This window comes from Narcine bancroftii, chromosome 7, assembly GCF_036971445.1.
Source record: "Narcine bancroftii isolate sNarBan1 chromosome 7, sNarBan1.hap1, whole genome shotgun sequence".
NCBI classification, from domain to species: Eukaryota; Metazoa; Chordata; class Chondrichthyes; order Torpediniformes; family Narcinidae; genus Narcine; species Narcine bancroftii.
This window is the reverse complement of record NC_091475.1, coordinates 12,793,417-12,808,491: the sequence shown is the minus strand read 5'-3', so window position 1 is coordinate 12,808,491 and position 15,075 is coordinate 12,793,417. Positions and strand designations below refer to the sequence as shown.

The 15,075-nt window shown below is 43.3% G+C and overlaps 1 protein-coding gene across 1 annotated transcript in view; it reads right to left on the bottom strand.

Annotated features, from left to right (window-relative positions):
• The window catches only part of LOC138739957 (cell adhesion molecule DSCAM), a 454,986-nt gene that overhangs the window by 212,017 nt on the left and 227,894 nt on the right, over positions 1 to 15,075 (bottom strand). Inside the window, exon 4 of the mRNA XM_069892422.1 lies at positions 1,579 to 1,725. Coding sequence (XP_069748523.1) covers positions 1,579 to 1,725 — 147 coding nt within the window. The remainder of the gene's footprint in view (positions 1 to 1,578; positions 1,726 to 15,075) is intronic.

Genomic DNA, 15,075 nt, shown 5'->3' with positions numbered 1-15,075 from the left:
GGGTAGCAACTTGAGAGATAATTTTCAGGGCAATGGGGGAATAACAGGGGATTAAAACTGATGGGAATACTCCACCAGGAGTAGGCATGGATTCAATGGGCTGAATAGCCTTTATCTGAGCAGTAATATTTATACAATTTTATAACTTTGTTAATTCTGATAAGAGTCCAACGATTTCTGTCCCCTTTGTGTTTAAATCTGTTTTATACCCCTCTTTACAAATAAGGTGTTTTATGTTTATCTCAAATTTAGTTTAACTTGTCAAAAGCTCCAGTAATTCATAAGTCCCTCAATTCTCCAAATGACCACGTCATGTTATGCAATTCATGTACAAGCACACCCAGGTCTCCCTGCACTACCAGCATGCAGCAAATTTACATTATTTTTAAAAAAATTAGACATACAACATGGTAACAGGCCCTTTGAGTCCACGAGCCCGTGCCACCCAATCACAGCCAATTGACCTACAGTATGTTTCTGAATGGTGGGAGGAAACCAGAGCGCTTGGCATAAATCCATATAGACATGAGGAGAATGTACAAACTCCAGACAGTGCCAGGTTTCAACCACAATCGCTGGCGTTGTAACAGAGCTGTGCTAACCGCTATGTTAACCGTGCCACCCCATAATAAGAATAGTCTGATGCACCATTTTTCATGTAGAGCAAATGGCCTCACATTTTCCAAGGTTATATCTTTCAGACCCTTGCCTGCTGACTTAATCGATCTTTACCTCTCTGCAGACTTTCAGCATCATCTGCACAAATTGATTTTCCACTCAATCAAGTATCATCCACCAACTAAGATAAGCTGCACTTGGTTCATTCTTCCAAACCATTGATATACATTGAGAACCATTGTGGATCTAGCACTGAGTCACCCAACTAGAGAAAAAAAAACACCCATTTATCCAAACATTCTGCTGGGGTGGACAAACTGCGGCTCATGAGCGACCCGCAGTTCTTTGATATGAATGTGTGGTTCGCGGAGGTATTTTGGCTATGTAGTGTTAGTGGGCATGGCTTGCAATCGCGTGATTTTGTGGCGCATGTGGCCATGTTGTGGGCAATGGAATTAGTGGAGTGTGAGTGAGAATCCAGGCCTTGTGCTCATCCAAGTTCCCGACGCCTTGGACACCCATCCATCTGAGGACCCAATGCCATGGATGCCCGCCCATCCAAGTTCCTAACACCCCAGATGCCCGCCCATCTGAGTTCCCAATGCCCTGGCTGTCTGCCCATCCGAGCTTCTGATGCCCTAGCCACCCTCCATCCAGAGCGCCCAACATTCTGGCTCCCTGTCCATCAAAGTTCCCAACATCCTGACCGTGGACTCACGTCTAGGCCCCAGCTGCCCACCCACCCAGCGGAAGTCCCGATGTTTCAAACGCGGACTTGACACTCGGTCCCCTGCTGGTTGCCCATCTGAGCTCCAGGTGCCTCGAATTAATCAGGTAGTTACTGTGGTCAAAAATTATATGTATGCAATAATCAACCTTCTAAATCAGTGATACTCAACCTTTGTCTTTCCACTCATTGCCCTTTTCATGGCCAAGTGAGCTGATGGGGGAGAGACGTACCTGACACAAAGAGCCTGGCACTGTTGCTCTGCCGGGTCTCGCCAGTGTATCTGTGCCGTGTGATACAGCGGTAATTGTACAAGCCATCCTCATTCTGTACATCTAATATATACAAGACTCCAGTAGGCGTGATGTGGAATCTAGATCCTGAAAAACAGAACGATTTGAGAGACGATTAATTCTTTTCCTGCCAAGCTCATTATGAAACAATTTGTCAGAATGCTCAATAAAGTACTGAGTTGATTTAAAAATAATGTTTTGCCATGGGTTTTTTTTTTCAATTAGTTCCCTTATTACAACCGAGATTCGATTAGTTCAGAATAATTTTTTTCCTACTTGGATTGGCAGGATATGGTTTTATTGAATTGCAGAAATATTCTTTCATTAAATGTTATTCTTTGAAGTAAATCTCAAATAAGTGCAGTGAAGTGGATGTAATCCTGGCACAGGATGTGATCACAGGCCCCCAACAGTTCATAGACAATGAATTTCAGGACCAGGCAGGTTGATCTCTTCCGTGAGGTGTCAGTGGTAGGATGGCAAAAGAGAATCTCAGCCAACTGGTGGCCCTTATCATACGAGAGATCAGCGAACCAGTTGCACATGACAAAACAAAACGAAAACTGGGCCACATCATACTGGCTCCATCTCATTTAACAGGCTCACGGCATGGCCCTCATCTGGTCTGTCTGAAATGGACCTCAGCAGCCCTACAGCAAGGTAATGAAATGTTGAAAACTCGTGGTGAGAAGGTCATGGCTGAGGATCATGCTTCATCTCCTCCAGCTGTCTCAATCTTGGGCGAGTGGGTGAAGATGAAGAGGAAAACAGCATGATCCTCAGCCATGACCTTCTCACCATGAGTTTTCAACATCTCATTACCTTGCTCTAGGGTAGCTGATGGCAGGTATTAGGGAGATTTATCATCCTTCCAACATTCAGTGACATTTACAAACTATAAAACCAATTAGAGTGGAAGCCGTCTAATTCCATGAAACATGCAAACCTCTGTCAGTTCTTACATCAGCAGGGGAAAAGCATGAACGTAATGTTCCCCCGTCTCTCTCTCTCCCATTCTCTCAAACCAAAGAGGAATAAATCCTTGTTCACCAATGGTCAGGAAATACAGCACGTTTCCGATTAACTGAAAACCAATCAACCGGAATTCCGAATATCCAAGTTTATTTTTCAGGTGAGAGGTGACGTCACAATCTCTTTTAAAGTTGAAAAATTTTTACCCATTGTGCTCAAGTGGGGCTACAGGGAATCACTTTTACAAAGGAGACATTTGTCCACAGGTTACACATTGAAGGAAAGGATAGCACTGGTTATTTATAAATTGTTATTTTTTTTCCCATGAGTTGCTGCAAATTGGTGATAAATTGCACTGTGGTATTCTCACAATTTGAATTGAATACCGCGCTCTCTCCCTGCTCACCCGTCCGAGACAAGTCGTTGCTCTCTCCCCGCTCACTCGCCTGAGTCGCGCCCTCTCCCCACTCGCCCATGCCACTCCCTCGGTCAAAAACCCTTTCAGCAGGGCGCCTGAAATTCTGCTAGAGGGCAACCCATGGGCAATCTCCTACCACTTACAGGTGAGATCAGACCTCAGGCTCACGGCCAAGAGCGGTGACCTCGGGGGGCTTCTGGGCAGGATTGGCGATGGCGGTGGGGAGGTGTCGGGGATTGGTGAGTGCATGGGGAGGTGTCGGGGATTGATGAGTGCATGGGGAGGTGTCGGGGATGGATGACAGCCGATACAGGTATGCTGCTGGGTGGCTTTCGAGAAAATTCCCAAATATCCAAGAAATCTGCTTAACCAATATAGGTCTGATCCCAATCATTTTGGATAATCAAAAATGTATGGACATTAACGTTGAGTATTCAGCATCTTAACAGGAAACAACACTGGTGAAATTCAAGACTACAGATGTAGGCTGTTGGTAATCGCCTTATAAAATGTCGTATCTTTGAACTTAACATGAAATTTGGTGTGTTCCCGCGGTCTCTTACCAAATTTTACAGTTCCACCAAAGATTCACTCTTTGACTTACTGTAACACAACTCCCTGCACTTTTATTTTATTATTGGACTACCTGCAGCACTCAAGTATGGGTTGCTTTGCCTGTTTACCACAAAACCAAGCTTTTCACTGAATCTTGGTACGCATGAAAATAAACAGTTAAATTCAACTGTGTGCAGCAATCATCTCACTTAAACCAGGGATTGTGTGATTACAAGTACTTCTCAAAATGTATTTCCAATATGTTTGTTAACTAAAGTATAATGAAAATGGTGTAAGTTCCAGGCTTTGGTGTTCCTGTTGATGTTTCACCCTTAAATCTTGAAGAATAAATTAAGTGTTATATTTAATTTTAATGGATAGCACACTTTGCTCAATGTTCAATAGAGAAAGAATCAATTAAACATATCAGGAAAACAGTGCAACTGCAACCTTGAGCAAACAAACCTGGATGTATGTGGTAAGTCAGGAGTATCCATGGGGCGATATGGGCTGTCAATGTTTTGGGATGGGGCCAGAAATTGTCCAGAAAAATGGACCCGACCCAAAATATTGACTTCCCGCAGATACTGTCTGACCCACTGAGACGATTCAGCTTCTCATTGTTTGTTCAATTAAAATCATAAATTGGATCAGTAATGTGTGACAGCTGTTAGTATCCTTAAGTAAGCTGCTAGATAGAATAAAATGAGAGTCAGGTATGGGACCCACAATTTGTGAAGATTCAAGATTCCTTTAATGCCATGTAATCAGGGCCAAGGGTGCAGACCTCGGAGGGGCACGGTTGAAGAGAGATTCCCGCGGCTCTGCCACCACTGTGATGTGGTCCTGACTGATGCGCTACAAACTGGTAACGCGGAGGGAGGAAGTATGGCACATGTCAAACATCACATCAGGTATTGTGCTGAGACCTGGTCAGCAGCCCTCCCTCGCTCCCCCACCCCTGCATATAATAAAACAGGTGCAATGGTATTGATGGTGAGAAGGCCTCCAAAAAAAGGTTGTTAGCAGCTTCCTGAATTATATTGGAGGTTCAAAACCAGGAGCTCGAGTTCACCACTGGAATGAACAGGAGAAGGGTGTAGCTGCAGAGGTCGCGGGAACGCTGGAGACGAATCCATGGATGCATGGTGTCTCTGAAGGGGCTTCCCTGTGCTTCTCTTTCTCTTATTGGTGGGGATGCTGGGCTAGAGTCACCTCTTTCTCTTATTGGTGGGGATGCTGGGCTAGTGAAACCTCTTTCTCTTATTGGTGGGGATGCTGGGCTAGTGAAACCTCTTTCTCTTATTGGCGGAGATGCTGGGCTAGTGAAACCTCTTTCTCTTATTGGCGGAGACGCTGGGCTAGAGTCACCTCTTTCTCTTATTGGTGGAGACGCTGGGCTGGAGTCACCTCTTTCTCTTATTGGTGGAGACGCTGGGCTGGAGTCACCTCTTTCTGTTATTGGTGGAGACGCTGGGCTGGAGTCACCTCTTTCTGTTATTGGTGGAGATGCTGGGCTAGAGTCACCTCTTTCTCTTATTGGTGGAGACGCTGGGCTGGAGTCACCTCTTTCTCTTATTGGTGGGGACGATGGGCTAGTGTCACCTTTTTATTTGCCTCTACAGCAGGTGAAAGTTGACAAATTTTGAGTATTATTACATTTTGTGTATCATTACATAAAGGAATCTTGAATCTTGATGCCCTTGTACATTGCACCAAAATTCTCACTTGCTGCAGCCAAACAGGTACCTTGTTTAAAAAAAACCTATAAAATAGAATACATTAAAACACAAAAGTTAAGACCCTTTTCTATTGGCATCCCAGTTAATTGGCTGTGCAGTGTCCCAGGATAGGAAGCCCTTTGTGCCGTTTCCACTGAGCCGCCCTTAACTGGGACACTAATTGCTTTTCCACTGAACACACTGATCCCCAGGGGATCGGGGTGCTCTACCTTCAACTGGAAATGGGTGACTTTCTGCTGTCCCTTTTCCACTGGTTTTATCAGCACGCCGGCCTCAGCAAACACCGAGGATACGAGTAGAGGTCGAGGCGGTTAATCCCCTGCATATGTCATTTGACTCTGGGATTCGGACAATGTTCCTTTTCCACTAGACCTGTCCCAGTAAAATTCCAAGTTAATTCCTGGGACAGGGTGCCAGTGGACAAGGGGCTATAGATTAGATAAGATATATTCAGTTATTTAGTTCCAATAGTGCAGACAGACATTTTTTTGTGGTGTCAGACTAATTTACAGTTTACAGCAAAAATACTCAACAAATTATGTGTATCTAGGCACAAGACAATAAAATATTCAATCCTGCTTTTTACTTATTACCTTGAAGAAGGGCTCAGGTCCAAAATATGCTATGGATGCTGGCTGAGTTTCTCGAGTATTTACCACAATCTCAGCGCCTGCAGACTTTCGTGTTTCACCCAATAAAATCATTAAAATAAGCCTGGGTTTGTGCTGATGGCTACCCCTCTCTCACTGCCTCCTCTCTCCCAAGATAGAGATTTGCATGTATGGTCAATGAAACAGAAAAGGAAGTAAAAAAAGCCAAGTGATAATCAAATAACCTGAAACATGAGCATAGCTTCTCTCTGCACAGATGGTGCTGCCTGACCTGCTGAGGGTTTTTGCCGATTCTTGTGTTTGTTTCAGATTTCCAGCATCTGCATTATTTTTGCTTTAGGTCACTGGGGAACAATAGAACAGGATTTGACAGCGAGAGCTGACATGAACAAATAACCTCCTGTCATTCGGGCACATAGCCAGTACTTGACTTTCATACCTTAAATCAGAAGGTCCTGGCCAGTCACAAACTCCCTGTTTATAAGCAGGATGTGGTAGTTTTATTGGTGAAATATTGGGTTTGCAACTGAGTGATTTCAAGCTCGTACCCTATCACGAAAAGGTGTAATATTGAAATCAATAAATATGGGAGATTTGGTCAATATTGAGTTCTGGACAGCTCAAAAAAGAGCAAAGACGTTAATTGAACAAAAAGTTGAAAGTGGGAAACAATAGGTCATTTTTTTTACAAAAAGCTGTGAACTTGTGAAAACTAAACAAACTAAAACAGCATGGAATTTTTGGTTTTACGTCTTCTTTCCCCCATTACAAAACAAAAATAACATATATTTTGTGAATGGAACACTCAAGTTTATTGTCATCTGACTGCACAAGTACAACCTGACGAAACAGCGTTCTCCGGTCCTCAATGCAAAACACGCAGACACACAACCAGACATAACACACATGCATATGTGCAATACATATGCATGACAAGTATTCTTATATACAAGTAAATGGATGGTAATTGGTGAGCAATTCCTTTCATCCTTCAGCATTTAGCATTGAATATCTCTACATAGAGGGATGTGAAAACGTGGATGAAATATAAGGCACAAGATGATACTTCGCTGGAGAACTATGCTCTTTAAGACATGTTTTACATTGATAGCAAGATTATCCACTGGAACCAAATCCTGATAAGCTTGTATGACAAGTAATTTAATGAGTTACACACACACAATTGAATAAATAAAATCAAACTGGCATCCTAAACAATTTTTTCTCCCTTTTATCATTGTTAATTCTATCTGCAAACTGTCCGGAATCAAATATTGAGCAAATGTCCCAAGTGTCAGAACTGGTTGACTTACATTTTGCAATTTCTCATCAGGAGGTTTGACATCCTTTCTTTTTAGTCCTTTGAGTTTTGGTGTAGATTAAATAATTAGACTTTATTTTAACTCGATGATCCTGTCGAATATGTGTTGAATTCTGCTGAGTGTCACAAAGTGACACAGAAAATATCACAATATACCTGACAGCCGAAACTACTGGAAATCAAAGAGATTCAGAAAAGCAGTCATGCCTTAGATGTTATTTGCTAGATTAGAGAGAGCTGCTTAAGCAGAGATTGCCGAGAGAATGGTTATGTTACTGAACTTTCAACCGGCAAACTGGAAGCATAAATTCAAATCCCAATTTAATTTCAAGTAAATAAACACTGAATTTAAATTTAAAAAAAATAACTAGCAATAATGAAGTGTGTGGATTGCCACATAATCTGCCTTATACAGAAATATGCTGTCCCCATCTGTTTCCCATCTACAATCGGGCAGTTGAAACCTGTGATGATGCCCAGTAAAATACATGGGATACATGATGCATGTACGGTTTAGCCGGTTGAATAATCAAATGGCGTGAATCCTAGCAGCCCTTCACCTTTCTCCCTATACTCTCCCTCGCTCAGGGACATGTGTGTACACATACTGTATACGTACAGTGAATGTGTGTGTTTGTGTGTGTGTGTGTGTGTGTGTGTGTGTGCACATGTGCACGTGCGTATCAGTCTGTCTGTCTATATATCAAAGCATTTTGACTTTGTGCTTTCTGTGGCTATTCCATGGATAAGATATTAAACATACTAGACCTATGTTGTCTTTTCACCAGCTGCGGCGAAGAGCCAACTGCAAAAATTATGTAGAGTTGAAATTTCTATGTGTTTATAAAAGTGCACATTTTATTAAAACAGACAGCCGCTTATCAGCAAAAAAGACGTAACAGCCAGAAAGCGCGACATCAAAGTCGTCTGAGAGCTCCCGCCATCAGGACTAACATGCGTTGATTGCCTTGCTGATCCAAGGGAGTCCTTCCCTTCTCCAGGCACATTAATTTAAGCAAACTCACTTTGCCGCAGAAAAATCTAATTCCTTCTGACTGCCACCCTTTAATGCAAAGAAATCAGGTTATTATTAATCTAATGTTTTCTGAGAAATTCCACACATGATTCATCCATAATAAAAGCCTGGGTTTTTCATATATTATTTATTTCTGATGAGAAGATGGTTCAGTATATCAGTGCTGATGGAGCACATTTTCTGCTGTTGACTGGAACAAGCATTGTCCCTTTGTACTGAAAACCATTAACCCTTCACATGCAACTGCATTTTTGTCAACTGAAAGTTATTCTTAAATGGAGGCTTCCTTGGAAGGAAGTCCTACATCTCTGTTGTGACTTTGACATCCTAGGCATTTTATTGCCATAGTAACTGGCGAAATACACAGCAGTCAATATATTCAAATCAGAGTCATTCAAAGAGCACCATGATTATTGACCCAGATCATCATTTGAAGTGTTGATTGGGCGGCACAGTTGGCGTCGCGGTTAGCGCAATGCCTTTACAGCGCCATAGGTCGGGACTGGACCTAGGTTCGAATCCCACGCTGTCTGTAAGGAGCTTGTACGTTCTCCCTGTGTCTGCGTGGGCTTTCTCCGGGGGGCACCAATTTCCTCCCAACCTTCAAAAGCATGTAGGTTAATGGGGTGCCATTTGGGCGAAATGGACTCGTAGGCCCGAATTGGCCTGTTGCAGGGCTGTGTGTCTAAATTAATATCGTCCAGATCACAGGGAGGAAAATAGTGCCTTGGGATTTTTATATCCCCCTGGGCAATGGACAGTGATGAGATTTGCATGTTAGCTTCCTTCACATTTTGACCAATGCCATTTTAAAAGAGCAAGAGAAGATCGTCATCATTCCAGGAGGCTGTCACACGTTCTTTAATAGTCAAATGTAAATATAACGGTAAAAAATATCATCTTCTCGGTACTGTATCTCAGTGGTGGGTGTGGGTGGCACCTACTTTACCTTCTAAGTGGTGGGATCCTATTAAATCTGCCCAACCATCACAATGACTAGACGAAAGGCATGAATGGCCGCGGAAGTGATCTTAATCAGCCTGTAATACCTTTCCCTGCTTCTCGCAGAGAAAGCCATACCGTATCGTTGGTCCAAACTGGTCGGAAACACTTGCATGGTTCTCACAAATGGGAGTCTGAACACTGGACACTTTTCTCTTCCCTTACTAAGGATTACTGGGATCAACTTGTTGTGTTCCATTTGTTGCCTCCAATGAAGCTGGCTGATTCAGCACAGGTTTTGGAATGTAGGCACCAGTCCCACACTTGGCAATGCATTTACCCACTGTGGTGATATGACCACCAGCCTACTGCAGGGGGGGGCAATCTCTGCACCTGCAGGAAGATCACCTAAGGGGCTGACTCCTCCTGCCCGGCTGTCAATCATCCGACCTGAAGATAGACCTGAGCCAGTCACACGGGGAGCCACCAAGGCACGAACTGGTGTTCAGACTTGTACTGGAATAAAGCCTGTTGTTCAGTCTTTCAAGTTTTGTGCTTGCTCGCTGCTACTTCATTGCACCACAATCACCAATGGAGTCTCTTAAATTTTCCTTTAGCTTGGCTGTAGGAAGTTACTCCAAAGACCAATGTTTTTCATTTCATCCACAGACTTTGCCTCTTTCTCTCTTTCCAGTGTCCTACTATGCCTGAGAGCTGGAGCTCATAATGTAAAGTTTGCTTTTAACCTCACTCACCACTGTGCTAACTTGAATGGCTTGCCTTCAATTTTCCATGTGAACTGGTTGCTACACTTTGCATTTTGCACCTGATTAAACGAATGTACTTCACTCATCTGGGTAGTTAGAAGCTGACACCACAATGACCCAACAAAGGTCATCATCTATGTGAGCAGGTTGTGAATTAAAGCCGGCTGCAAAGGAGTGGCAAAGTAAAGAGGCATCAGTGGAAAGGAAAGCACATCAAATTAGATGACATTCCATTAAATTTGTAGAGGCTACACCGCAAGATGCAAACCACTAGTTAGAATGGCCAGATTACAGTTTGCCAAGAAATAGTTAAAAGAGTCTGCAGAATTCTGGAAAAAGGTCTTGTGGACAGATGAGTCCAAGATTAACCTGTATCAGAGTGATGGCAAGATAAATGTGTGGAGGCGTAGAACTGCCCAGGATCAAAAGCACACCACCTTCACCAAGGTTTGCATCTTGCAGTGTAGCTTCTGTATTTCTGTTCATGAAGTTTTCTAGAGAAAGTCGTCATTGACATATCCACACCTGCCTGCTGAAGAGTGTTTCTGTTCTGTTTGACGTAAGTTTGGGGATTTTTCTTCATTATGATGAGAATTCTTCTGTCACCAGCAGTGGAGGTCTTCTTTGGAATGCCAGTTGCTTTGTGATTACCAAGATCACCAGTATATTCTTAATGATATTCCAAACAGTTGATGTTGGAGATCCTCAGGTTTGGGCAATGTCTCTTACTGTTTTATTCATTTTTCAGCCTCATAATGGCTTACTTGACTTTCACTGGCACAACTCTGGACCTCATGTTGAAAAATAGCAACTACAGACTCCAAAGGTGATCAAAAGCTTAGAAGCAAGCCTAGATCTCTTATACCTGCACCAATGAAGCAATTAAACATACCTGAGTACTCACAGACACCTGTGAAGCCAAATGTCCCAAACATTACAGTACCCTGAAAAGAGTGATGAACTTTCTACAGAGTCAAACCAAAATGTGTCCAAATAGCCTCGAATAAAATCTTTAATGAATACTTTAATTACATGCAAATTGTTTGATTACAAATTTAAAATTGCGGGGCATAGGGGAAAATAAACACACACACCCTGGCAGTAAGGTCGAAGGTGAGGTCCCTGACAAAAAACAATCCAACCCAGTACTCAATGAGTGAAACAGGTGGACAAAGTTACTCTGCACTCAACGACTGCAAAGGCGGACGAAGGCTGGAACAAATCCATCAGCTCCACTCATGGTTTTCATGCCATTGGAATTAGTTGGTTGGTTTGTGAGTATCGTCTGCTTTTTGGTGTGCAGCATCAAATACATGTTAAATAAATACGCGCACAGGCGTCTTGGCTCCGTGATCATCCTTGACTACGCGGGATATTGCCATGACAATGGCAGTATACAATGTGTGTGTGTGTGTGTGTGTGTGTGTGTGTGTGTGTGTGTGTGTGTGTGTGTACTGTATACATAGAAGTATATTCTGTACACGCATCTTTACTATATAAAGTACGCTGTGTGACCTGCTGAGTTTCTCCCTCCTGCATTGTTTTAACTCAACAATAAAACATTGCTTTTATCTGACAAGTTTCCCAGTAGTTCACAAGCAGCCCATCACTCTGAAGGGCAGTGCCTGCTCACATCATCGAACATCTCAGCCCAGGATGCGAGGAGACTACTCAGTCCATCTAAGCTGTTCCAACAGGCTTGGAGAATTATCATAGCCATTCAACGATTATTCCATTAAATATTATTCCAAATCTATTTTAAAATGTTCAACTGAATTAATCTCTGTGGTCGTGTCAAGCAGGGAAATAAAAGCAGTCAACTTTTTCACTACAGGTGATCACAATCAATAATCAGGTAAAGATGAACTATTTTGGGAGATACTCACTGTAGGAGAAATACTGACCTGAATTGAGGCTTTAACTCAGAATCACAGATAAAGAGCTTTACGTACAGTAAAACCCCTGTTATCTGGAATTCAAGCAACTGGCAAAACAATTGCAGAAGATAAATAGGTTAAAAAAAAAGAAAGTTTAAAATTGGCACCCCCGAGCGCCAATCCCCGCAGCAAGCAATCTCAAGCAACCGGAAAATTCCCTTATCCGGCATCCAACAATCTCCATTGGTACCAGATAATGGGTATTTTACTGCATTCTGGATGCCCTCAACAACATGAACTAGGTCCATTTTCTTTTTTGTGGCCAAACTTTCAAACCACCTCTGATTTTTTTCTCAGTTAGAGACTATAATGTAGCTCCCACGCCTTCTCTCATCTGTGCCTGCCCAATACAACGGTGGGGAGCACCCAGTCCCATTTGCACATCCCGAGCTGTGATCCGTAGTAAGAATAATAGTGTTTATCAGTAGAAAACACAAACTACAGCAGCAGCTTTTGGAGCGTGCAAATTACACACTTAAATCCAAAAGCTACTGTCAGCACTTCCCCTGCTCCCAGAGATGCATTATCTTTCACCTTTGGCAGTGTATTCTGCAGAAATTAGTACTCTGACAACAGATTAGCAAACTATTCTGCGCATTAAAAAGCTTCAACATCCTGCAATTGGGTTTACTGATTTTTTTTTAAATGATGTACCGACCATAATTCCTGCTGCTCTGATCCCGAAAGTATGCAACGTTGTCAATCTAGATTTGCATTGGTTAATAGTGACAGATTTCATACCTAGTTAATGTAATTTAAAACAAAGATTCAGTGTCGGTCTTAATTTGATGTGTTGCTCAATTAGGAAAAAGGAGCTAAAACCAGGCCTGTGAGAGCTTTCCGTGAGATCATTGACATTCACCGCCACCACACAACTGACCACAAAATCTGGGGCATGATATAAATTAGGTTTAACTGACATTTTGCATGTGATTCTTTGGTTTGCTCTGCTGTGCCGGCAGACAGGATATTGACCCCAGCTTGGGTGAACGTCCACAAAATGAGTAATGCAGAAAATGGGATCACAGTTAGTGAAAGATCTCTGATTTTTCTTGATTGAATAGATCTTTGCAGCCTTCAAGCTATTGTCAGAACATAATAGTTGTACACTAGGTTAGCTAAGTATTAATTTTAAGTGTGGATGCTTGTTAACGTGATGGACTGGGGAATTTTAAGCAGTCGTCATAGAACAAAAACAGGCCTTTGGCCTAAAACATACATAGTGACATTTTTGCCCATCACACAACTATTATTTTCTATAAATCAATATCTCTCTTCCCTGATATTCCCCTTGCTGGCTTTAAGAGATGTTTCAAAATTAACCCATTCCTGTCTACTCTTTTGTCTTAGCCCTGTATACAGAACATATATACAGTGCCTGCCATAATGTTTGGTACAAAGACAGTACTTGTTTTCCTTTATTTGCCCCTGTGCTCCACAGTTTTAAATTTGTAATCAAACGATTTACATGAAACATGTCTCTTTCTCTCTCTCTCTCTCACACACACACACACACACACACACACTTCAGTTTGTTAACCTTAATACAAGTTATATCCTGGTCCAGACTGACACTCGTTGTTTTATTTTAGCGCTCAGTGACAGCAAGAAGGCGTACGAGAGACTGCGGTTGCTGGAGGAACAGCGGGGTCAAGCAGCATCAGTGGGAGATGAAAGAATGAGCAGCATTGGGGCTGGAACACTCCATCAGATCAACCCACAACATTGACAACTCTCCTGCGGATGCTGCTCGGCCCACTGAGTTCCTCCAGCTGTCTGTACGTTGGCCATCTGACCGTGTGCTGTGAACGGCGTTCCCCGTAGATGTTCTTGATGGTGGGGAGAGTTTTGCCTGTGATGCCCTGGGCTGTGCCCACCACCTTTTGCAGGGCTTTACACTCAGGGATATGGGTATCCCCATACCAGAGCGTGATGCAGCCTGTCAACACACTTCCCACCACACATCTGTAGAGTTTGCCAAGGATTTTGATGGTCATACCAAACCTCGGCAAGCTCCTGAAGAAGTAGAGGCACTGACATGCTTTCTTCATGATGCCATTAGTGTGTTGGGTCCAGGAAAGATCCTCCAAGGTAGCGACTCCCAAAAACTTAAATCTACTCACCCTCTCCACCTCTGATCCCCCAATGATCACTGGATCGTACACCTCTGATTTTCCCTTCCTGGTCAATAATCAGCTCCTTGGTCATGGTGGCATTGAGTGCAAGGTTGTTGTTGGTGCACCATTCGACCACGCTTTCAATCTTCCTCCTGTGTGCTGGCTCATTGCTCAACCACTGGCTCTAATCCATTGCTGACATCCAAGTTTGCAGAACAAAAACCTTCCCTCCTGCCAAACATCATATTCACCAGATTCCAAGACAACAGTCAGAGGCCTGGTTCCTTTCTGGGATCTAATTCAGCCGTAAGCCTGTGGAAACTGAGCAGCCCAGGGGTTTTCACTGAAGGAGCTGTCTAATCCACCCACCTTCCAACCTAAAACAATGACATGCACAGGCCACACATTGGAGACCGAATGGCGAGCACCGTCTGTGAAATGTGAGAGGTTAGGAGAGAGGCTGTGTCACTGTTAGCCACATTTGTAGAAAGGGTGTCCAGCAGAGGCAACTCCCAGACTGTATGCATTGCTTGGAGTGGCAATTGGGCACTGAGGAGCAGTAGGCAGCAAGCATCACAGGTTCAACCAGATGTATGGCTGACTGCTGAAGGGGCAGGCAGATCATACAGGAGACCCCACCCCCCCCCCCCCCACTCTCGAACAGGTACAATGCTTTGGATATTGTTGATGGGAGTAGCCTCTCAGAGGAAAGCAATAGCAAAGGCCACATCAGTGACTCCATGACAGGCTCTGCAGTACTGCAGGGGAGATCAAAATCTAGGTGAGCCAGGAATCTGTGATCAAGGGTTCAGACAAGTATTTCTGATTCTTCAAGCAAGACTCCAAATGGTCTGTTTCCATCCTGGTGCCAGGGTCAAGGATGATCAGAGAGACTGGACGCAGAGTGGGAGATCGTTTCGCTCTGTCTGGATCAATGACAGGGATCTCCCAGTGGCCAACCACTTCAATTCTACACCCCACTTCTATGCTGACATGTCTGTCCATGGCCTCGTTTACTG